At 49.3% G+C, this 24,992-nt stretch overlaps 2 protein-coding genes across 3 annotated transcripts in view; one reads left to right on the top strand and one right to left on the bottom strand.

The window, feature by feature from the left end:
* The window catches only part of IGFBPL1 (insulin like growth factor binding protein like 1), a 17,787-nt gene extending 5,746 nt beyond the window's left edge, over positions 1-12,041 (top strand). Inside the window, exons 2-5 of the mRNA XM_074395074.1 lie at positions 4,274-4,383; positions 5,168-5,284; positions 7,304-7,462; positions 9,387-12,041. Of these exons, the coding sequence (XP_074251175.1) occupies positions 4,274-4,383; positions 5,168-5,284; positions 7,304-7,453 (377 nt within the window). The 3' untranslated portion in view covers positions 7,454-7,462; positions 9,387-12,041. The remainder of the gene's footprint in view (positions 1-4,273; positions 4,384-5,167; positions 5,285-7,303; positions 7,463-9,386) is intronic.
* Positions 2,189-24,992, bottom strand: LOC120366345 (aldehyde dehydrogenase X, mitochondrial). Of its 2 annotated transcripts, none has more exons than XM_074395073.1 (5): positions 24,832-24,992; positions 16,790-22,423; positions 11,918-12,038; positions 8,384-8,612; positions 2,189-6,675 (listed from the first exon to the last, which is right to left on the bottom strand). In XM_074395073.1, exon 2 carries the CDS (start codon positions 22,420-22,422, stop codon positions 20,869-20,871), a length of 1,554 nt encoding a protein of 517 aa, XP_074251174.1. In that variant the 5' UTR covers position 22,423; positions 24,832-24,992; the 3' UTR covers positions 2,189-6,675; positions 8,384-8,612; positions 11,918-12,038; positions 16,790-20,868. The 2 variants fall into 2 exon arrangements, with proteins under 2 accessions (XP_074251174.1, XP_074251173.1); XM_074395072.1 differs by having other exon boundaries at positions 16,790-22,430; positions 24,832-24,991.

Raw genomic sequence — 24,992 nt, 5'->3', positions numbered from 1 at the left:
GAGTTTTTGTTCTTATTGCCCAGGCTGGAGTGCAATGGCTGGCTCACTGCAACCTCCACCTCCCACATTCAAGCAATTCTCCTGCCTTAGCCTCCCAAGTAGCTGGGATTACAGGCATGCGCCACTATGCCTGGCTAATTTTGTATTTTTTTTAGTAGAGACGGGGTTTCTCCATGTTGTCCAGTCTGGTCTCAAACTCCCAACCTCAGGGGATCCACCCACCTCAGCCTCCCAAAGTGCTGGGATTACAGGCATTAGCCACTGCACCTGGCCCCTGGGCCCCTTTTAAAGAAGAAGAAACTGAGGCAAAGGCTGAGACCTGGCAGAGAAAGGATTTGAACCTGGACTCTTCCACCCCTGCTCACCACGCTGTTCTTCCTGCCTGAGGTGGCAGTCTTGACATTGAACGTTCCAGTGCCATGCTGGAATGAGCCCTTGGAGATAGTAGGGACTGGAAGTGTCCTGCTGGTGTCAAGGATACATTGCTTATGCTATGGGGTATCTTCACAAGAGCTGTTCCCTGAGGGTGATGTTTGGGGTGTTTCATTGTTGGGTAAAAAACAGCTAATGTGGCAGGCCTGTGACCATATCCTCAGAAAGACCTGCTGGCAAGGTTGGCCCTTGGCTGGTATCTGGGGACTTAGATTTCAGGGGATTCCACTATTCTCGGAATTGATGAGAGTGGCTCACTGTGCCTGAACTGTACAATGTGGTTTATGCTGAACACCTGCTTTCCTTCTCGGAGTGTGGAATTTTGGTACTCAGTTAGGCAGAGAGTGCATCTATGGCCAGCTCCCAATAGAAACCCTGGGCACCAAGTCCCTCTTGAGCATCTCCAGTGGACAGCATTTCACATGGTTGTCACTCCACGGAGAGGGCTCTTGGAAGCTTGTGCCTGCTTCCTCCACCCTGACTTTTTCTCTCGGCTGATTTTGCCAGATGGGAAAATCCTTTCACTATAATAAATCACAGCCTGAGTGCCACTGTATGCTGAGTCCTCTGAGTCCTCCTAGTCTTCCTAGGAAATCACTGAACTGGAGAGTTGTCTTGGGGATCCCCCAACACAATCCCTAAGCAACTCATCTCTTATTCTGGAACAGAGACCATACAGATAAAAAATGTTCCACTTTAGAAACCAGTGTGAAAGTGAATGGAATCACGGTGCCTGGGTTTGAGTCCCTGTTCCTCCACACACTTCACCTTTCTGAGTCTTGGTTTTCTCATCTGTAAAATGGGGGTGCAAGCAGCTATCTTACAGGGCTGGCGTGAGGATTAAAGGGTAGTGTACCTGGAAGGGTCTTCTAGGGAAAAGGCAGGATGGTGTTAGCACAGTGGTTCAGAAGAGCTTCGGTTCTGGAGCCAGAGCGCTGGGCTCATTGCCTCTTCACTGCACCCTTTTTAATGCTGGGTAACCTAGGGTAGCACCACCATCTGGCAGTTGGTGAGATTGCTGGAGAGAGAAACAGGTGAAACCTGTAGGCAGAAGACAGTGAGCACTGTGCTAGCTGACGGCATAATTACTGTTATTACTGGTACTGTGATAGTTATTGATCATAAAGAGCTACTATGGATACAAATATTTTAAATTTAAAAACAGACATGTTAAAATTAAAAGCAGGGCTGGGAATAGTGACTTATGCCTGTATTCCCAGTGCTTTGGAAAGCCAAGATGGGAGAATTGTTAGAGGCCAGGAGTTTAAGATCAGCGTGGGCAACATAGCAAGACCCATCTCTAAAAAAAATTTTTTATTTAATTAGCTAGGCATGGTAGTACACACCTGTAGTCCCAGCTACTCGAGAGGCTGAGGCAGGAGGACTGCTTGAGCCCTGGAGTTTGAGATTACAGTGAACTATGATTGTGCCACTGCATTCCTGCCTGAGTGACAGGATGAGGCCCTGACCCCCCCAAAAAAAGTATTACTATAAGAGGAGCATCATGAAATTTTTTGAGGTCACAGAACTGTTCTGTACCTTGGCTGCAGTAGCAATTACATGACTGTATCCATTTGTCAAAACCTAGAACTGCACACCAGAAAGAATGAATTGTGCTTTTTGTAAATTTTTAAATAAATACATAAAAATTTAATGTCCCTTTAATGTGCTTTGATGTCCCTTTAAAAGCAGGGCCTCTTTTGTAAAAAAAAAAAAAATGGTATTTTCTGCCACAAAATCAATTACAGAGACAGTATTTCTAAGAAAGTCTTTCTTAACTGGAGTTGTTGAAAGATAGAGAGATGGAAACATGAGGAGAGAGGAATGAATTGTGACTTACTGGCTTATTCATTTAGGCCTGAAGGGATTGATGAAATCAGTTAAAATTTGACTTTACATGAACAAAAGTAAACCACACTGATTGAGTCTCCCGTTGGTATCCAGGTCCTTCTGATTGTCACCACAGCGAGCCACTAGAACACCAGTTAGGGCTCTGCTGGAGGCAGCATCCCAGCATCTATGTGGTTCAGGAGGCGCTGGCGGGATAAGGTGAATAAATTAGACTGTCTTTGTCATCACAGGTAGGGCTCCTGCTAGAGAGCTCAGTGCTGTGGCTCTCTGTGGCTGTCCGGCAATGTTAGACATCTAGAATCTCAGTTCCAGGGGCTTTGGTGACAGTCAGGCAAGTGGGTTGGGCACCACCCTTCAGAGGGCCCTCAGATGGGCACAGCTGAAGGAGTGGACGGATCAGATAGAGGGGGAAGAAAGCAGCCTGGAATGGGGAGGGCAGCCTGTATTCAACTCACTGGAGGGGTGCTGGGGCACCCAGGGGCTATGAGGCTCCAGAGGGAAACCCTAGGATCAGCAGGTGGGAGTTACAGGCTTTAGCTCTAGGTGAGGATGTGCTTTTTTACCAGTGGAGCCCTCCAAAGACCGAATGGCCTGGCTCCATAGCCACCTATGGAGTTCCCTATCCCTGGAGGCTTGCAAATGGAGGCTGGGCGAGCATGTCATACATGGTCAGACACAGAATCATAGGGAATTAGGATACTAAGGAGCTTCTCTAGTTTGAGACTGTGGCTCTAAGGTGATTTCCCAGAGAATTTTTGGCACCAGCTTGACGGTCTACTTCCCAGTCTGTCTGGAGGGGCCAAACTAGTCTCCTTTCTGTACCTTGATGCTCCTGTGCATTTGGGTGTGATGCGACCCTGTCCCTCACCTCCTTCCTCCTGCCTTCTGCTTCCTCCCTTTGCTCTCTTTTTATATTGCAGCCTTACCCAGGTGCAGGCTTGTGGAGAACAACAGGGCTGTTCTTGAGTCACCAGGCAAAGCCCTAGGAGTTCTAGACTTTTCAGTTTGGTGGCCTGGAAACAAATGTGTTTACTCCTTGATTTGTCATGTGTTTCTTCATCCAGTCATCTATTTGCTCCTGGTCCTCATTTGCATATCATGTTAACTTAAGCCATCACTTCCACCCTCATTCTGTGGTTAGATCAGCTCGACTGCCCTAGGAAGCAGGGGTGTGATCCCCACCTTACAGATGACAGCTGGGTACGAGCATTCCCCAGCCAGGCCTCCATGCTGCACCTTGCCCAAGACACTGTGGCGCTGGACACCGGGCTGGCTGAGCTTTCTGTCCAGTGCAGGTGAGAGCAGGTAGAAATGCCTGGCCTTGATTCTTCCAGCCCAGCATGAGCAGAACAGATGCCAGGCACAGGGAGCAAGGCAGAGTGTGGAGTAGGGTCTTGAAATGTCTAACACCAGGTCCTGTCCAGAGAGCCCACACCCTCCCTTTCCTCTCCATCACATCTGGCAGTCTAGAACCACATCTACCTGATTTGCCCAGGCTGGGGGTCGACTTCTGGGGATGAGGAGGTGGAGGGAGTGGGGAGTCTTGGGGAGTCTTTGCTCTGTGCATGCAAATGGGCATCTTGAATGGACTGCAGGGGATTGAGCTCCAGGGTGTATGCAGCTGTTCTGCCTGGCATTCTTCTTCCCAACGCCCTCCACACGGAAGGCGAAAAGCCCATCTGTTAGAAGATTCTGCCATTGGTGGTGTGGCACCAGCCCCTCTCGGAGTTGGCTGCCGTGTCTGTTGATTGAGCTATAGCAGATGGCAGCTGGAGCCTGAAAGGGGCCCTGGGAGGGAGCACTGAGGCCCTGGCTCTGCCACAGACAGCGTTGGGGGACTTTGGGAGGTCACCCTGCCCTAGCATGACTCTTGCCTAGCTCCCCTCCTGTCAGGACATCCAGCAGGCTCTCAGTGGGCTGTGGAGTTTAGAGGTGTGTTGCTTGAAACCCAGCAGGGTAAAGGTTATGTCGCCTTGTCTCCTCCTCCTAGCTCCTGTGGTCATTGTTCCTCCCCGGAGTGTTCACAACATCACCGGGGCGCAGGTGCGCCTGTCCTGTGAAGTGAGGGCTGTGCCTACCCCAGTCATCACATGGAGAAAGGTATTTCTCTCTAAGAACTCGTGTTGTGCGTGCACACACTGTGTGTGTGTGTGTGTGTGTGTGGGTGTGTGTGTGAGAGAGAGAGAGAGAGAGAGAAAGAGACAGGGAGAAATGGAAAGACGTGAGTGGTAAATGTGTTTTTCTTTTAAGTGTGTTTGTATGTATGCCTTTATAGGTGGGCCAGAGGATGAGGAAAAGATACCTTCTGTACCACTCCTCTGCCTCTAAACTTCTACCCCAAAGCTATTCCCTTAGAAGGGGACATTGCAACCCTTCCTGTGCCATTGACACCCTTGGCCACTTAGGGACCCAGAAAGCTCTGCTGTTACCCTATCTACATCAGCTGCAGTGGCTGTGTGTGTGTGAGAGAGTCCTACTTCACTTCAGGGCTGTGTTTTAGACAGACCTGGCTGGTAGCAGAATACGCAGTTCTATTTTAAAACCAAATCTTCCTAAAGACCAGTTTTTCAGAGACTGGCAAGGATCACAGTATATGTTGTCCCCTTAATATCAATAGCCCTCAGACGGGTGTTGAAATTCTGAATCCTTCTGTGGGATAGTGGTGATGTTCATGTCTTTGCTGTCCAGCAGAGCGTGCTGTCTGTATGTACAAGTAGGCTTAAAAAATGGCTGATGTCATTTGCATAGGAATGAGCAGTGCTAGGGTTTCAGTCTTTGAGTCAATGGGAGGAGGACGAAGGAGGAGGACAGCGAAGCCTGTGGGATGGTTTTTATCCAGAAATGCTTTTTCTAAGCCCCCTCCTGGTGTTTATGTCCCCTGTAGGTCACGCAGTCCCCTGAGGGCACCCAAGCGCTGGAGGAGCTGCCTGGGGACCACGTCAATGTAGCTGTCCAGGTGCGAGGGGGCCCTTCCGACCATGAGACCACAGCCTGGATTTTGGTGAGTGTTTAGGATTATTGGATATTATTGACTGACCCTTATAAGCCATCCTTTATATTTCAACAACATGTTACACGTTGCAAAGCTATTCTTACCCATTTCTCACTGGCCCCTCCAGTAACTGTGAGGCAAGCAGGGCAGGTTGCAGATCTGCTAGGAACATACGTGATCTGCTGCCGGGGGCAGAGTGATGGCCCCACAGGGATGTCCATGTCCTCACCCCCAGAACCCTACAATGTTACATGGCAAGTCGGTGGGAGGGAGGTTGCTAAACAGCTGACTTTAAGGTAAGGAGATTAGGCTGGGCACAGCGGCTCACCCCTGTAATCCCAGCACTTTGGGAAGCCGAGGTGGGCGGATCACCTGAGGTTAGGAGTTCAAGACCAGCATGGCCAACATAGCAAAACCCGGTCTCTACTAAAAATACAAAAATCAGCTGGGCATGATGGTTGGCACTTGTAATCCCAGCTACTTGGGAGGGTGAGGCAGAAGAATCACTTGAACCTGGGAGGCGGAGGTTGCAGTGAGCTGAGATCGTGCCACTGCACTCCAGCCTGGGCGACAGAGGAAGACTCTATCTCAAAAAAGCAAAAAACCACACACACACAAAAAAAACAAAAAACAAAAAAAAGGAAATTAGCCTGGATTATCTGGGCGGGCCAATTTAAAGGTGGGTCTTTAAGTGTGGAAGAGGGAAGCAGAAGAGTCAGAGGCAGACTGAAGTGATTTGTTGGGAGGACTTGACCCACCATTGCTGGCTTTGAAGACGTTAGAAGGAGCCACAGCCAAGGAGTGCCAGCATCCACTAGGAGCTGGAGAAGGGAAGAAAACAAGTCTTCTGAGAGCCTTCAGAAAGAATGCAGCCCTGCTGGCACCTTGACTGTAGCCCACTGATTTTAGCCCCTCTTGGGCTTCTGACTTGCAGAACTGCAGATAATAAATGTGTTTGTTTTAAGGCACTAAGCTTGTGGCAATTTGTTACAGCAGCCCAAGGAAACTAGTACACCTGCTTCAGCCACCCGCTGGTAAGGGAGGAAGGGGGCATGTTCGAGTCCTCCTCCAGAGCTCTTTCCTGCCACTCACAGCATTTTTGCTAAGATGAAGAATGCCACATGTTTGAAAGAGTGATGGAATGAGGAGCTAGGTGGTCCATGTTGGGTCAGTCACTGTACCTTTCTGAGCCTCCATTTCTACTGTTGTTAAAAGAGGGCTTCAAACTGAATGACTTCGGAGGGCCATTGTGGCCCTGGCAGTCTGTGACTTACCTGTGAATCTCCTGTAAAAAGAAGATCATAATACTCACCCTTTCCCCACGATTGGCATGAGTTTAAAACGAGCTGGTGTGCACATCCCGCTGCATGGTCCATAGCGTGATTTGTAATTGATGGAAGCTGTTGGTTGTAACAAGAGAAAGCAAAAGAGAAGTGAGCTGGTTGTGGACGTGGCCATTAGCATTCTCGGGGTGCTCCCTAAGGACGACCTCCTCATTCCACCCACAGCTCTGGGAGGCTTGGTGACTCTTCTGCACGCAGCTGAGAGATGGGGATTGCAGTTGGTCTGTGTTTTTTTCAAATCAAGCACATTCCCCCATTTTCGTATGAGAAAGGACAGGGAAAAGAGGTTATCTTTGGTGGTATTTTGTAGAGGCTGCCTCTATAGGGAATACTTTGTGGATCATTCTTTGATCAGATTTTTGTTCTTCTTTTAACTTGAGGTATTTTCCAAATAATCTATACCTTGCACCTTTAATAAAAAGTCCAGGTAGCTCACAGTAAAAGGCCGGTATGCAAAGGAATCATTGAGATGAGAGCCACAATAGGGAAAGTGCCTTTCAAGAGGGTCCCTGGGAAGGAAATTTAGCTCCGTGCTCCTTGGCAGCCAAGGCAAGGAGAGAAATAGAGCACGTTTTACCTTATTCTGAAAAGGAGGAAGTGTGCAAGCTTAGCATTAAGAACTAACTAAGGAAGTCATTTTGCTGTACCTTATATAACTGTATAAACTTGCCTGTTGTATTTCTAGATCAACCCCTTGAGAAAGGAGGATGAGGGAGTGTACCAGTGCCATGCAGCCAACGTAGTGGGAGAGGCTGAGTCCCACAGCACGGTGACGGTTCTAGATCTGAGTACATATAGGAGCTTCCGCTTCCCGGCTCCCGATGACCGCATGTGATGGAGAAATGTACATGTTCTAAGTCATTTTCAGTATTTTACATCCATATTATGAGATATTTGAGGTGGCTTATAAGACCTGTAATTAAAAAGAAGAAAAATACATAAATGGAGGAAACCAGGGAGAGAGCAAAAGAAGAATAGGAATGTACTAAGATGAGCAATAGAATCTGGTATATTCTGCACATATCTCCCTCTGAGCTTCCTAGCATGCAAAGGCAAGAGCCATGAACACGATGTGTGTCCATGAGATAAAAAGACCAGATGTATTTCCTGTTTCTGAGGCTGGAGGGAAGATTTCCTCCATGTTCTTTTAGAAAGAGCACTGAGAGAGGTAGCAGATGGTGTCACTGTGATAGCATCCATGTGAAAATATTCCCGCAAAGGAGATGCCTGAGCTTCCTTTTGTTCAGGATGCCTGAGCTTCCTTCCCGGAGCTCAGGCCTTGCCTTCCTGTCCTCAACACTTAGCAGCACATCTCCTTGAGGGTGGGGGCATCCCTCTGGCCAGGGTCTCCTAGTCCTTGTAGTCACACAGGTGACAGCTGGGGTTGTATCTGTTCCCTGCCTACAGGTGAACTGGGAACTCTGGAAAGGAATCACTTTATAAGCCAGTTTTTGCTCCATAAAAATCCCAAAACCTTGCTGGATCACAGCCACAGATGCTGATCACTTGCTCATGTTCCACGTTATAGCTGTGAGCTGGCTGTGGCCCTGCCCCATGTGTCCCCTCATTCAGGACCCTGCTGGAGGAACAGCTCCAGTGTGGAACATGTCCGTTCCGTGGCCAAGCTGCACACACCACTGCATTTAAAGTTTCTGCTCAGATATGATGTGTGGCCTGCCTGCTCACAGACCAATCAATAGGTCTGGGTTGGAGAGGAGGCGTGGTCCCAGTGGGGATGGTGTGGGAGGATGTGCATGTCACTCACCAGAGGCCAAAGTGCAGGGATTGCATGATTCTCTTACAGGAACGGGGGAGCAGTGGTGAACAGGCACCATCACCAAGGCCAGTCAACAGGTGCTTAATAGAACAGGAAAAACTGGAAACAAGTCTGATAGGGTTTCTTGAAAGCAGGAGGATTTTGCCACGGTTTTAATCATATTATTCTTTTAACCACTACTGTCGCAGCCTTCCGTGTGCAAGGCCTTACTTCTGGTCTGCAGGGGACGCACAGAAAAACAAAAAGTGGACATCATTATAATACAAGGAATGTGATGTTAAGGGAATGGGAGGAGATGATGAGGTAGGAAAAGCAGCTTAGAACTGGGGAAAATAAAGGAAGAACCATGGAGGAAGTGGCATTAGGGTTGAAGCATAGGTGTATACGTAAATAGTTAGAGGTCCCAGAAATGAGGAGAAAACTATGAAAATGTAAAACTGAAATAGGAATTCAACAAAGAATTACGAGATTGGGTCTTAAAATTGTCTTCCTGGTAATACGACTTGTTTTTTATAGATATGTTTCCAGTTTTAAATATATATAATTTTTAAATATACATATATTTTGAGGCAGAAATGATTCTGGGGTGTCAATACATCAAAAGGATACCATCAAAAATTGAGGAATTTTAAGACCATCACTGCTGCCTGGGTCTTGAGTTCCTTCTGCTACACACAGTATTGTCAGCTCTGGCTTGCATACCTCCAGGCACGCCGAGCTCACTACCACTGATAGCCATCTGTGGATTTCCCAGTGGTTGAAAAGGTCTTCCTCTTATTAAGGTGGAGTCTGCCACTCTGAAACATCCACCTTGTGGTGTTAAAAGTACTTCTTGGGCCTCCACAGGGCCCTTCGCTCTCCACTGGCACCAGTTCTTGCTGGGGACAGATTTGAAGTGAAGGATCATTTCCCCTACGTTCCACATAACACATAGTTGACTGTAACAGAGCGGGTTTACTTTCTCTAATTCTTTTTCTCCTTTTCTTCCTAGGGTCTTAGAAACATGGCTCATGGGATGATGGAAAGGTCAAATAATGGATCTTTGTGCTTTGTGAAGAGTTGGAAAACCTGTGTTTGTGTATGACCCCTTTTGTATGTTTTTAAAAATTAGATGCAAACTAGATTTGTATGCAGATGTAGTTTTTAGCAGGGCAAACAGTGAGAAACGGATTTGCATGTGGCTTTTTTATATTTTTGAAATGAATTGCTCCGTGAGAAGTCTTTTTTTAATTAATCTCTTCCAGGGAGATCTTAGAATGGCATGTTTGCAATTTCTAAAGGGCTTATTTCAGCTGTGACTCTTTACCTCATTTGTCAACGACCTATTAGTGGTGCTCTGTGACTTAGTGTGTGTTGTAGAAGGAGGGACGAGGGTCCCAGCTATTTTCTGACTGTAACTTGTTGTGTGACCTGGGCCCTGGTTTCTTCATCTGTGAGTATGGCGTTCTAACTGGATGTTACCAGTGTCCCTTTTAGCCCTGCTGTCCTAGAGTAAGATGGTCCTTTGGGAAAAATACAGGAAGTGTGGTCTGATATTTCCTCAGAAACAAATTCCATTGCTTTATAACAGGGCATGGATAGCTGGCTGTAGCTCTCCTATTCCTACCCTTTTCCCTTTTAAAGAGATTTAGTTGGCCGGGTGCGGTGGCTCAAGCCTGTAATCCCAGCACTTTGGGAGGCTGAGGCGGGTGGATCACGAGGTCGAGAGATCGATACCATCCTAGTCAACATGGTGAAACCCCGTCTCTACTAAAAATACAAAAAAACTAGCTGGGCATGGTGGCGTGTGCCTGTAACCCCAGCTACTCAAGGAGGCTGAGGCAGGAGAATTGCCTGAGCCCAGGAGGCGGAGGTTGCGGTGAGCCGAGGTCGCGCCATTGCACTCCAGCCTGGGTAATATGAGCAAAACTCCGTCTCAAAAAAAAAAAAAAAAAGAGATTTAGTTTTAGATGGGATGCTTTACCGGACTCGGGAGCTCCTTGGCTGGGTCTTTGGAGACCAGAGCATCCATTTGTTAGCCTAGCAGTCTCTTTTTAAAATTTTTCTTTTGAGACAGGAGCTCACTGTATCACCCAGGCTGGAGTGCAGTGGTGTCACCATCGGCTCACTCCATCTGCGGGGCTCACATGATCCTCCCACCTCAGCCTCCTGAGTGGAGGTCCCATGCCTGGGACCAGAGGCATGCCCCACTATGCCCAGCTTTTTTATTTTGGAGAGACAGAATCTCCCTGTGTTGCCCAGGCTGGTCTCAAACTCCTGTACTCAAATGATCCTCCGGTCTTGGCCTCCCAAAGTGCTGGGATTACAGGCATCTGCCACTGTGCCTGGCCTAGCCTAGCATTCTTTAAACAAGTGGTTAGAAGCAGTGGACACCAGGCTTCTGAAGATCAAATTGTAAAAAGGGGGTCAGGTGTTATTTCCAGACTGTGGAACTAGATTGTGGTAGAATATATTTTACTTACAGACATTTTGACCTCACCCAAGAATAAGGCTCTCCTTTTTCTTTTTTAATGAAAAAAGAAAGAGTATTTGCTATCTTGTCTTTAAAAAAATAGATCATTAGGTGATTACAATTTTTAAAATAAGAATTGAGATCCTTTACTATGCACAGTTCTTTAAGTTCATAAAGCATGATCCCAACCCTGAGAGGGGGCAAGACAGGTGTTAATGTCCCTGCCTTTTGCAGATGAAGGAACCAGGCTCTGATAGGAAAAGCTGCTTGCCAAGGTCTGAAGGCCTCTGAAAGAGGAGCAGAGCTCAGGGCACCTGGCCCTCCTTGGTCCCCTTACTACTCCATGGTGCTGCTTCTCGGGGTCATCTCAAAACTATGTAAAGGTAGATGCTGCCAATTGCACAGGCTTCAGGGACTCTTATCAAGGCTCATCCCAACTTTTAGGGCATACTCTCATGCTACTCACATTGTGCATTACATTTTAGAGTCCTTGTTGGAAGTGAACTTTCTGCCCGTAAGCCTGCCATTCCAGCCATTTCATGTCTAAAATACTGGATGGCATCACCCTCTGTACTATGTGGCAGAGGAGACTGGCCTAGGGTTCTGGATACATGAGATCCATTTGCATATTAATCCCTGGCTTGCTGTGTGACCCCAGCAAATCTCCTTCACTTTCTGAGCCTCAGTGTCCTCATTTGAATAAAAAGGGAATGAAACTAGATGAGTGGTTTACAAACTTTAAAACATCGGAACCTCTCTTTGAAAACAAGAGCTCAGAATTGAAATGGATGGCACGGGATGCTGCTCTTGTCTGCTGGGGTTTGGGGCTGCCAGGGGGACCTGCTCACATCCCCTCCTCACTCAGCACCTCCCGCCCCTCCCTTCTCCATGCACTGTGACTTATTTCCACATCTGAGGGCCTGCAGTTAATTCTCCAACGTCCTGAATGGTTGCGACATGATTTGGTCAGACCCTTAGTGAAATGACATCAGAAGGAATAGGGATGCTATGGCTCTGAAGAAGGTCCCACACCTGCTAATAAGCACATTTTGCAGACTCAGTTGACTCACCTCAAATTTGCCTAGTGAAAATTGAAGGGCTGGATCTCGACGCAGAGAGCAGGGTGGACAGAGCCCATGGTGGAAGTACTGAGCATCAAGACTGTATGGGGCTGCCTTTAGCATCCTAATTCTGTGCCAAGACAAATAAATAATTAATGTCATGCTGTCTGAAATTTTCACCAAAATCAAAAAGGCGCATTAACATGAGTGTTCCAACCTAATGGTTTTTCAAATGTGAGTGCCCAGAGACTTCTTCAGAAGCTCAGAGAGCATGTGTGCAGCAGCTGTTATCATATAATCACAACTCCCCTCCCCTCCCCACACCAAACGTGTATTTTTCTACTGTTTTTGTAGATGACATGATGTGACGACCTCTGCACCCTGAAAATAAATGTGTTTAAGGACAGTCTTTGTGGTGCCTTTGTCCTAGGAATGCTGTATGGGTGGGTGCAGGTCCCACTGATACGCCTTTATCATCCCTCACACCTTTCTTCTGTATGCCCACTTCAGCTATGTAGTCCAGACCCTCCTTCCCTCACACGCCTGGGCTATGATCACAGCCCCACCGTTCACCTTGCCTGCAATTTTTAACCAGCCCTAATCATCTTACATGACCACCTTTGACCATGTGTGTCCTACCGTATAAGCATTCTAGTACCTAATTCACTTGCTGAGACATGCGCTCTGTCCCCTCCCACACATTGAGTAGCATTCTCCACGTGCCAGCCGGGTATGAGGTGCTGAAAATCATACGGATTCTTCCCATATGAAAGTGGGTAGAATCAGGTCCTGAACTCAGACTCCAGTGGAGGCATGGGTGGGATAAGGTCACTCTCCCTGGCGGCATAAGGTGTCTGCTTTGTGCTTAGAGCAGAGGGAGATCAAGGAAGAATTCCCAGAAGAGGAGGCAGGCACTGGAACTGGCAGTAGCGAGCATGGGGGATTCCAGGCTAAGGAACCGGCATGCAAAAAGAAACCAGGGTAGAGAAATGCAGTGTAGTTTGTGAACAGGGAGGAATGGCCAGTTGCTGCTGCTCAGAGCTGTGGCGGTGGGCGGGTGGTCATTTTGGGCCACACCCCCAAATGCCAACAGAGAAGGTTGAACTTGTTGCTGTAAGCAGTGGACAGCCTGAATCTCTGTCTTCTGTTGTCAGCTGGGCTTGAGGAAGACAATTCCATAGCCCGTTGTTCAATCCCAAATGTATCTGCTTTTCCTTTTAAATGCAAATAAGGCTAGTTTTTAGTTAAGGTGGATTTTTTTTTTCCTTCAGGTTTTATGGTGAAATTAATTCCAGCTTTTTTGAAAACACTGCCCTGCCCTCTCCTCCAGGGATGGATGGTGCAGGAGAAATGAATAAGAACAAGCAAATCCAGCGACAGTAAAAGTCTCCTCTAATGAATTTCCTCCTTCTCAGCCTTTACCAGGGCCTCATGAACATGAAATTAGACAATGATAATTCTGTGATATTTTAATTAAGGGAAATCCAAGTGCTCTGGCATCTGCAGTTTAATTAATTCAGAACATAGAAGCCCAGCGCCCAGGGCTGAGTTGGACACCACCACTTGCCTACGCTCTGGCTCTATGGGGCTGACTTCTCTCCTGGAATGTGAACTCCTTTGCGATCAGGGCTCCTTTTGAGTTCAGCCTCCATTGCATCCAGCGGTGAGAAGTGTGTGGGACCAAGCAGGCTGACTTCCCTGTGTTGCTTTTCACTATGGCTATCTCTTCCTCATGCCTACATCTCCCCGCCGCTATATTAGGGAGCAGTTGATTCTTGAGGGAAGAGTAAAAATCCTGAGTACTAGGGAGTGGGCGAGCACCCTCCTCTCTTTTCTCCATGCATAAACTCACCCATCACACATATTTGCAGAGCTCCTCCCATGCACCAGGCATTGCCAGGTAGCAAAGGGTCTATAGTTGCTCCTGGACCTCCAAGTCTCAGCTCAAGCACAGAGGGCTGCCCATGGTGCCAGGCAGGCATGCCCTGGTCTCTCTGCTGCTGAAGGTGTATGCAGCTCTTGTTTGGGTGGAAAGGACACTAGCTTTAGAGTTGGAAGACCCACAACCAGGTCAAGCCCTGTCACAGCCTGCAAGGCCAGGTCACTTCCTTCAACTCTTGGGAGCCTCCCATTTCCTCTTCAATCCAGGAAGGGTGGCATCCCTGCCCTGGCCTGTTGCTCTGAGATCCCCATGTGTGAATGGCCACACACTGTCTGTTCTGCCCAGATCTTGGAGGGCTGTGTGCTGGTGGCAAGGGGCAGGGGGAGAAATCAAGCATGCTCGGAGTATGTGAGACATAGTCTAGCAGGACAAAAACATTAGACCCGTTTCAACCAACGAGAGCTGCCTCAGGACAAGACTAAATGAAGGGTGGGTGCTGTTAGCTCAAAGGGACCAGAGATGGCTTAAATGAGCTTGGAGGAACCGTCCTGGAAGGGTGGCCCTTAAGCAGGACTCCAAGAAAAAGGAACAGCATGAGCACAGCTGGATGGGAGGCAGCAGATGGCCCACGAGAGCATTAAACTCGAAAAGCGTCTTTGTGAGAAGCAGTCTCTTGTTGGCGCATCTCCACAGATATGCCACGGGCAGCAAGCTGGGGTGAGCTGCCACCAAAACCCAGGGTCTTCCACAGTGTTGGGCTGTCCTGTCATAGACGATACTTCCAGTCTCCTCTTACACCTAGGCTGGGTCATGTAGCTACTGAAATGTGAGCAGAGGTGATGTGTTCCAGGCAGAGCCCAGGGCCTTCAAAAAGTACCTGTGCCTTTTCTGCCCCTTCTTCCCCATTTACCAGCTAACACGGACATCTCTGAGGCCCGGAACAGGGGTTTTCACCTGGATCTATAGACCCCTTGGGATTCTATAGGTAGATTCACAGATTCTGTGAACTCCTTAAAAGTATGCAAACTGTGTCCTGACCAGGTGATCCACCTGAGGTCAGGAGTTAGAGATCAGCCTGGCCAACATAGTAAAACCTCATCTCTACTAAAAAGACAAAAAATTAGTCAGGCGTGGTGGCGCATGCCTATAATCCCAGCTACTCGGGAGGCTGAGGCAGGGATAACTGCTTGAATCCAGGAGGCAGAGGTTGCAATGAGCTGAGATGATGCCACTGTACTTGAGCCTGGGCAAAAGAGCAAGGCTCTGTCTCAAAAAAAAAAGTAAAGAACCACTGTAGATGGTGTAACCACAAGATGAAAGGGGACCTGTATCCTTGAATTTCCATGTGGAAAGAAAATGCCAATTCTCCAGGTACTTGCATTAGATTGCTACATAAGCAAAACTAAATCATCATTGTACTGAACTCTCAAACTTGGGGGCTTATTCATATGGCAGCTAACATGCTAATACACATGGGAAGAATGCTTGGCTGGGAGCAACTCGTGCAAGTCGCTCTGTCCACATTTCCGGCTAAGTGAGGTGGATGCAGCAGAGACTCTCAAAGGGCCTCATACCAGGACTTCTTGTTTTCCCTTGAGGGTCTTCCTAACTCCAGGATTAATGTACAGATCATTGGGGCTTGGTAGAATTAAGTGACACTCTCAACCCAGGCTGGTCTGGCTTCTGTGCCCAACTCCACCAAGTGCTCTTACCAAGGTCTCCAGGGAGTCCTGGTGGATGCAGCCAGGGTCACTGCTCAGTGCTCCTCCCACTTGACATCTTGGGAGCCTAAGGCTTTGCGGGGAGTTGGGGGTGGGGTAAGGGTGGGGGGACACCCTCCTCCTGGAAAGTACCCCGCCTTCCTTGGCTTCCTGCCTCCTCTCTCCCGGGTCTTCCTCCTGCTCCTCCTCATTCTCTGCTCACTCTCTCCTTGTTGGCATTCTTAAGGTCAAGTGCTTTTGCTCCCCTTACAATCCGCAGCTCCAGTGATCCTTTTAAAACAAGTCATATCGTGTCCTGCTGTGCTCAAAAGCCTCTGGTGGCTCCTTCCTCAGAATAAAGGCCCCCATCAGTCCATCTGCATGGTGACCTCCAAATGCCCCCACCCAGGCTGCAACTTCTCTGTCCTATTTCCCTCCCTGGCTTCCTGGCCTCCTCCTGTGTTCCTGGAGCCTCCAGGCCTGCTCCAGTCTCTTTCAGTCCCTTTGTCATCTCTTTGGTGAGACGACCTCTGAACACCTTACTGAAAATTACACTGTCTACTCCAGCCCACCCGCTTTTCCCAGCACTACTGTTCTCCATAATACCCTTCACCTCCTGACAGACTAACAATCTCACCTGTTTGGGGTATGATCTGCCTCTTCTATCACAAAGCATGTTCAGGACTTTTTTTTTCTTTTTTTAGTTTCCTGCTGTATCCCCTGCCCTAGAATAGCTCCTAACATACAGGCGACATTCCGTAAAACGTGTTAAACAAGGAATGAATAAGTAAGCATCCCACCATGTCCCTAAACGTGCATCCTCCAGGGTGGTCGCAGTGGCTGGCACCGCCCCCCACGTGGTTACTACAGCCAGAAACATAAAGTTACCCAACTTTCTCTCTTCTCTTGTGCCAAGTTGTCCATCTGTCATCATGCCCTGAAGCCTGCTTTCTGGCTGTCCAGGCTCTGCCCCCACCTTACACCCTGGTGCGCCAGCATCACTTTGGGCACAAGCAACAATGTCCTGAGAGGTGCTGACTCCAGGTCAACTCCCTCAGTCTGTCCTCCACATTGATGCAGAGCCAGCTTTGGAAGCTGAGTGTGATCCTATCACTTTTTTTACAAAGCCCTTGGGGGCAGCCAGGCACAGTGGCTCACACCTGTAATCTCAGGACTTTGGGAGGCCGAGGCAGGAGGATTGCTTGAGGCCAGGAGTTCAAGACAACCTGGGCTACATAGCGAGATGCCCCCCATCTCTACAAAATATTTAAAAAATGAGCCCAGCATGGTGGCACACACCTGTAGTCCCAGTTACTGAGGGGGCTCAGGTGGAAGGATCCTTTGAGTCCAGGAGTTTGAGACTGCAGTGAGCTACGATCAAGCAACTGTGTTCCAGCCTGGGTGGCAGAGGGAGACCCTGTTTAAAAAAACAAAAGCAAAACCAAAAAGTACCCTCCCATTGCTAGACCAAGTGTAAGCTTTCTGGAAGGATGTACAAGCCCTTCGCAGTCCAGCCCTTGCCTGCCCTCGGCCCTCAAGCTTTTCCTCCCTGCCTCTTCCCTCATCATGGGAAAACTTTCCCTTCCTCCAACACTTCATATTTCTCAGACTCCAGGAGCATCCTTCCCTTGCCCCTCTGGTCCCCTGCTAGTCATTTAGCAGGACCCCATGCCCACTCCCACTGGGCCTGTGCCTGAGCTGAGCTGGGAGCACTGGGAGGCAGTGGTGTGTAGCAGTGTCAGAGGACCTAAGCTTCAGGCTGGCTTCACTCACTGCTGCATATCTCCTGGGCTTGATTCAGGAGGATAATACTAAGTGCCCTGATGGCAGTTAGAAAGAAGCATGGTGAAACCTCGTCTTTACTAAAAATACAAAAATTAGCGGGGTGTGGTGGCGTGTGCCTGCAATTCCAAATACTCAGGTGACTAACCAGAATGTCTTGAACGAGGGAGGTGGATGTTGCAGTGAGCCAAGATTACACCACTGCATTACAGCCTGGTAGGCAGAGAGAGACTCCATCCAAAAGAAGGAAGGAAGGGAGGGAGGGAGGGAGGTGGCCGGCCCACTGTGGGTGCTTGATACAGATGTTGCTTTCCGCTCATGATCTCATGGCCTCTGTACTTCTCACTGCACTTTCCACCTTGTTCCATAATTGTCTCCTCTGCCCAACTGTGAGCTCCTGCAGGGAAGGCACTATCTTACTCAATTCTCTTTCCCCCAACGATCAGCCTAGAGCAGGACCATCACCCCTGCTTGCCTTTGTTTTTTCTTAAGCCAAAATTATTTGTGTAAATTCATGAACTAGGTGGCCACCAGAGATCAGCCTCACACTCAGAAGGGAGCCAACCCAAACGCAAGTTCCTAAATGGCCCTGGGGTCTGATGAAGAGAACCCTTGTGACTGAGCAGAAGCTCGGGTGCATCCAGCACAGTGGCTGGGTGTGCAGGGTTTGATGGGCTTTGCCATGGGTTCTCCAGGCTTGGAGGGTTGGTCACATGCGTTTGCCAGTATGCCCCTCTCTCTGGTCCCTCGTGCAGGCTCATGGGGAACTGAATCCAGATGAGTTGCTTCTTAAACCTCTCCACTTGGCATTTCCTCACCTGAAAAAAAGTGGGGAGGTAGCTCCACGACTCTACCACCTGCTTTATAGGATGGTTGTGAGGTTTCTATTCCATGGCAAGGTGCCTGGCAAAGTGTTTATAGAGTAAGATCTTGGTTAAGACTTTGCTAAATGGATGGAAGCCCCAGAATGGCAACATCACCCTCCAAGTGTGAGTCTTGTGGGCAGTGTCTGGCCTGAAGGACACCCAGTTAAACCTCCCTGCTCACAAGTGTACATTCAGAGCAATGAGTGGAGGGGGCCGGGCTTGGTGGCTCAGGCCTGTAATCTCAGAACTTTGGGAGGCCAAGGTGGGCACATTGCTTGAGCCCAGGAGATCAAGACCAACCTGGGCAATGAGGCAAAACCCTGTCTCTATAAAAAATACAAAAATTAGCCAGGTATCATGGAGCACACCTCTAGTCCCAACTACTCAGGAGGCTGAGGTGAGAGAATTGCTTAAGGCCAGGAGGAGGAGGTTGCGACCGTGATTGTGCCACTGCACTCCAGCCTGGACGACAGAATGAGACACCGTCTCAATAATAAATAAATAAATAAATAAAAATACATTTTTAAAAACTTTTTTAAATGGGTGGAGGAGCCATGATGGCTGAGCTTATTAAAGGACTGACCTACTGGCTCTGCACTCTTATATTTCAGGGCTTGAAACAAGGGAACTTGAAGATTGTCTCTTCCAATCCCACTCCACCCTAGAACACTATCTACAGAGTTCCTCTTTGGTTAAGGAGTACTGAAACTCAAATGAGGAATGGATTTGTTAAAATACTGTTACGTTGCACATTAATCATTGGAGACACCCATCCACCCACTTCCATGTCCCAGTGTGTTTGTTCATGAGAAACTTTCAGTGCTGTGCAACAGAGGTGCCAACAGCCTCCAGGAGAAATTGATAGAACGTGCACTTTGTAGGGGGAGTTGGAGTCACCTTAGCTGTAGACAAGTGATGTAGAAGGGAGATCCTAGGAAAGGAGGTGAGGGACCCAAATAGACCCTGAACCCTCAAGCAGCAGTTTCCAGCCAAACCCAAGTTATGTTAATAAACAAGATCATCATGTTGCCTAGGAAAGACAACAGGATGTTTAAGAGTTGACTGGGGCCAGGCACGGTGGCTTGTGCCTGTAATCCCAGCACTTTGGAGGCCGAGACAGGAGGGTTGCTTGAGACCAGGAGTTTGAGACCAGCCTGGGAAATATGGTGAAACCCCATCTCTACAAAAAATCCCAAAAGAAAAAACAATCAGCCAGGCGTGGTGGTGAGCGCCCATAGTCCCAGTTACTTGGGAGGCTGAGGTGGGAGGATTGCTTGAACCTGGGAGGCAGAGACGATGGGGCTATGCATTTGCAGGAATGGGGGGACCTGAATATAAGGTGACTTGTAAGCACATGGTCTAGAAAGATGGACCGAGAGAGGGAGGCTCAGCATTCTGCTTCTGTACTGTGACCTTCTGGCTTGGATTTGCCTTCACTCCCATCAGTTGGGGAATGAATGCAGCAAGACTAACAATAAACATTGTGAACTCTGAGGTTTGAAATTCTGGCAGTCCCCAGCACAGGGGGCCCCCGTGGAGGGCTGTGGAAATGAGTCCAACAAGATGGGCCCACTCTGAGCAGGAAACAGACTTTTTCTCCATGGGTCTTACCATTGCACTTTGTCACCTAGCCAAGAGAAAACAAAAATAGAAACATTGGGGAGGGGACTTTTGCACCTGGCTAGGGGTTGACTAGACTACCTGGGTCCCTTCCATCGCCCACACTCTATAAAATGTTCTGGAGTTTATATAAAATTCTATAAAATTGTTTAATTATGTAAACCATAATTAAACAATTAAACTTTTTTTTTTTACACCAATCGTGCAAACCTTACTATTGTTCAATTCCAGAACATTTTCAAAACCTCCCAAAGAGAAATCCCACGCCCACTAGCAGTTACTCCTTTATCCCCTGGCAACCACTGATCTATGTTCCATCTCTACAGATTTATATTTCATATAAATGGAATCATACAGTCTGTAGCCTTGTACAGCTATCTGGCTTGTTTCACTGAGAAGGATGTTTTCGGGGTTCACTGATGTCACAGCATGTGTCAGTGCTTCATTCCTTTTTATGGTCAAGTAATCCAAGGAATATTCCATGGAAACATTTTATTAATCCACTCATCGGCTGAGGGATATTTGGAGTGTTTGGGCTTATTTTACAGGTGTAATTATGTAAGCATATTCTTTGTCTACTCCTTCCCTCAAATTAAGGAAAATCAGTAGCAAAATGAAGGGCAAGTAACTAAAACAGCCAGCAACTGGCACACGGAAAAGGAAAAGCACCTCTGGGTTTTAGGTTAAGCCAATGAAGAGTGGGGCCTCGATTTGGTATCCACCTAGTTCAAAACCCCTAATGCTTTCCAAGCCTGTGTCTGAGCCGAGTTCAACCACTAAACCATCAAGTGAAGCCACGGAAGAACTAAACTATTTTCTAGATCATTGGTTTTTAATGTCTTCCAGAGATTCCTAGGATTTCATGGAAGCAACTCATGGGCCACCAAGGGGGCTGTGGCTGAGGCCCAGATAGGTATAACTCTGAGCCTGGGCCCCATCCCCGCTTTAAATAGAACAGTCTTGATTGAATTGCTTTATTTGTGGGGTTTCTTCTAAGAGTTAATTTGGAACAAATAAAGGGTGTTCTTGGATTTTAAGAAGTTTGGCAACCATTGGTCAAGGTGGTTGTGGAATTGCTGGACTGGGACTGGGCCTCTGTGACAGCAGCTCTTACGAGTTCTTCTGAGGAACCTTGATAGTGACCGTCTTCACCTCCGTGTAGGCCTTAAGCCCATCCTCACCCAGCTCCCTCCCGTTTCCAGATTCCTTAAACCCTCCAAATGGCGTGTGGCAGGTGACGATGTTGTAGGTGTTTACCCACACAGTCCCGGCCTGGAGTGCCTGGGTGAAGTACATGGCCTTGTCCAGGTCCCGGGTGAACACAGCCGCAGCCAGGCCATACCTGGTGTTGTTGGCCCTCTCAATCACCTCCTCAATCTTCTTGAACTTGAACAGGGGCTGCACAGGCCCAAAGATCTCCTCTTTGGCAATCCTCATGTCATCCTGCACGCCACCAAAGACAGTAGGCTTGATGAAGAAACCACGCTCCCCGAAACGCTCTCCACCACAGAGGAGTTTTGCACCCTCCTTCTGGCCAAGCTGGATGTAGCCTAGGACTCGTTCAAACTGCTCCTTGTCCACCTGAGGCCCCTGCTGGGTGTCCAGCTCAAAGGGGTTCCCTACTTTCCTCTGCTTTGCTTTCTCTACGGTTCTCTCGAGAAACTCATTGTAGATGGATTCTTCCACGAAAGTCCGGGAGCCAGCACAGCAGCACTGGCCCATGTTGAAGAACAGGGCTTCGTGGCACTGCTCTACAGCATGCTCCATGTCAGCGTCAGCCAGCACGATGCTGGGGCTCTTGCCGCCCAGCTCCAGGGTGACTCTCTTGAGGTTGGAATCACCAGCTGCTTTCTGGATCAGGTGGCCCACCTCGGTGGAACCAGTGAAGGCAACTTTGTCCACATCCATGTGCTGTGCGATGGCCGCACCTGCCGTTGGGCCATAGCCCGTGATGATGTTCACCACCCCAGGGGGAAAGCCCGCCTCCTTGATGAGGGAGGCCAAGTATAGGGCAGAGAGCGGGGTCTGCTCTGCCACCTTCATGACCACAGTGTTGCCTGTGGCGAGCGCTGGGGCGAGTTTCCAACCCTGCATAACCAAGGGGAAGTTCCACGGGATGATCTGGCCACAGACACCAACGGGCTCATGCCGGGTGAAGCAGAAATGCTCGCCATCCATGGGGATGGTCTTGCCATGCCACTTGTCAGCCCAGCCAGCAAAGTACCGGTACACCTTGATGACCTCATCCAAGTCCAGGGCGTAAGACTCTTGGAAAGGCTTCCCATTGTCCAAGGTCTCCAGTGAGGCCAAGTAGACTCGATCCCGCTCCACTAGGTCTGCCAGGCGGTTCAGCAGCCGGCCCCGCTCAGAGGCATCCATCTGGCGCCATGGGGACCCCAGGCGGAAGGCCTCCCGGGCTGCTTTCACGGCCCGATCCACATCCGCCCGGTCACCTTCAGCCACGTGCCCGATGAGCTCCCCGGTGCTGGGGTTGACCGTCGGGAATGTCTTCTTGCTGACTGCATCTTGCCACTCGTTGTTGATGAACAGCTGATTGTAGCGGATGTCTGGGTTCGGGATGGGGCTTGGGAGGGCTGCTGCCGAGGAGTACCGGGCCGTCCTGACCTGGAGACAAAGCAGCCGGGGAGCCAGGAAGCGCAGCATGCTGATCACTCCGGAGAGGGGCAAAAGAAACCAGCGTGAACAGGCGGGAGAAGCCAGGTGGCGGTACCCAAAGACCTACCAGCTCAGATGTTCCAAGATTCCAGCATCAAGGACTGTCACCTCTAAAAACATGGACTGTAAGAGCTGTGAGGGTCCTGATGAACTCCATCACGTCTTGCCTGTCTTCAGCTCACTCCCTCATCTCTGCTGGGTCTCTACTCAAAAACCACTGGCTCAAGGCCTTCCCTGACTACCCATTATAAAATTGTAACTTTTCCCACCGCAGCACTGTCTATCCCCACTACCCTGCTTTAATGTTTTTCCAACTCACATCCCAAATACTGAATTACAGGCTTTTATATTTCTTGTCTGTCTCCCCCACCCCGACAAAAGCCAAGTTCCATGAGCACAGGAACTTATTTTTCTGTTTCATTCATTGCTATGTCCCCGAGCCTAGAGGCGTGACTGCTAGAGAGCAGCGGCTCAGTGCATAGTACTGAATGATACACCTTGGAAACACTGAAATTGCCACAAAGGCTGTCTAAGAATTGACCTAAGTAAGACTTGAGTAGAAATCAAAGGTACTTGGAGACAGTTGTTCTCTGAGAGGGGCTTGCTTCACATCACCTCTGTGCCTCAGTTCCCCCATATGTGAGATGCCTCATGGGGTTATGCCGAATGATGTCTTGCATACAAAAACCCTGGCAAGCTCCACTCAGAACATCAGAACTGGCTATGCCTCAGAAATTGACCTGACCCAGAGTCCCCCAACCATAGGTCTTAGTGTCCCTTTTCAGCTTTCCCAGAGGGGCAGCAAGTCAGGAAGCAGCAGATAAGAAAAGCTACAACTCTGAATAGTGCAGACTTTGTTAAAATAACTACTGCTATAAAACTTCAACAGCATATTAATACATGTTAAATAAAAGTTAAACAGAGTGTAACGTTTCCAGATTAGTTGAGGCAATTATTCTTCAACCAGGATTTGAATCTCTCTACCTTTAATGTCTCATGAGTCTTGCCCCGCCCAGCAGCAAAATGGAATTGCACCTGCCTGTCCCTTCACCCCCAGCCTCTCACCCTCCACCCCTGGGCAGAGAGAGGAACAAAAACCTCAACAGGAAAGCAAGGCTCCAGGTAAGTCCCCAGCCCCATAAAAATCAATGTGATGGGTGTGGTGGCTCACGCTGGTAATCTCAACACTTTGGGAGGCCAAAATGGGAGGACCGCTTGAGGCCAGGAGTTTGAGACCAGCCTGGGCACATAGCGAGAACCTTATCTCTAGAAAAAAATAAAAATACATTTGCCAAGCATAGTGGTACATGCCTGTAGTCCAAGCTGCTTGGGAGGCTGAGGTGGGGGAATCACTTGAGCCCAGGAGGTTGAGGCTGCAGTGAACCATGATTGTGCCACTGCATTCCAGCCTGGGTAACAGAGCAAGACTGTATCTAAAAAATAAAAATTAAAAAAAAAAAAAAAGTGCTGACCAAGACAGCCCTCCCTTGGGGGGAACTGAGTTAGCAGAGTCTGCCAGGGGTGCCCCAGGGTTCCATTTAGCTCAGGGCTTTGCCACATACTGGGACAGAGCCCCCTTGCCACCAACAGGCCTGGCTCTGAGGGTGAAGAGACCAAAAGGAGGCTGGGGAAAGGGGAGTCACCAATCCATGGGTAGGGATTGGAGGGGGTAAGCAGTCAGGAGAGGTGGTCATAGACCAAGGCTGGCAAAGCTTTGCAGCCACACCAAGGCTATTCCTACTCTTGGGTCCTATATGGGGTCCTTGCCCGGGCCTCCACTTGCAGATAAGAAGATCACAGCTCACATAGCAAAATGCCTTACAGTTTGCAGGCCGTCCTCTCACTGGAAATTTGCCAGGCCTCTCTGCAGCCCCTGGGTGATCACGGTAGATGATGACCCCCATTCTGGCAGAAGGCTGCGCACCAGGGAGGTTCAGGGACCCACCGAGGACACACAGCAAGAAAGTATAGGAGCCTCACCCCAGATTTCCTCAGCCCTAGCTTTGCATATCCTCCCAAATACGGGCAGTGTTTTACAGTTCACCCACTGCGGGAAGGACCGGACCTTCTCTATCCGCCGGGACCGCAGCGGCGCCCACCTCACCCCCTCGGCGGGGAAAAGGGCACAAACTCTGGGCTTGTCCCAGCCTCTGGGCTATGGTCAGGGACCTTATGCTAGAGTGGGCCGAGTGTTGAACTAACGTGGTAAGGTCTGGGGGCGTCTGTGTCCTCAGGGCCCCGGTAGCATCACCCAGGGGCGGGGGTTGGGTTAGGGGACGTGGAGAGAGTCCTACAGTGTAACGGCGGAAAGATCAGCCCCCAAACGGGGCCGCCGGGGCCCAGAGAGGAAAGCCCCCACGCGGCGCCGGGAGCCGAGGGGAGACCCGCGTTAGTTACCTGCACCAGGCTCGGCTCAGGTTCAGGATGAAGTTCAGGTTCGGGTTCCAGCCCTCCCAGGTCAGTCCAGCGGGCCGCCTAGGGCTCGCCGCAGGTCCCGCCTCCGCGCAGCCCGGGCTCTGCGGCCGATGAGGCTCCGCCTGCGCCTGGGGCGCCGTGCG

Source organism: Saimiri boliviensis, chromosome 2 (assembly GCF_048565385.1).
Source record: "Saimiri boliviensis isolate mSaiBol1 chromosome 2, mSaiBol1.pri, whole genome shotgun sequence".
NCBI lineage: Eukaryota > Metazoa > Chordata > Mammalia > Primates > Cebidae > Saimiri > Saimiri boliviensis.
Note: the sequence above shows the minus strand (reverse complement) of the source record. Positions and strands in the feature narration are given on the sequence as shown.

Bases quoted from the DNA above. Each gene is read 5' to 3' on its own strand.
- LOC120366345 (XM_074395073.1), bottom strand. From the start codon at position 22,422: ATGCTGCGCTTCCTGGCTCCCCGGCTGCTTTGTCTCCAGGTCAGGACG.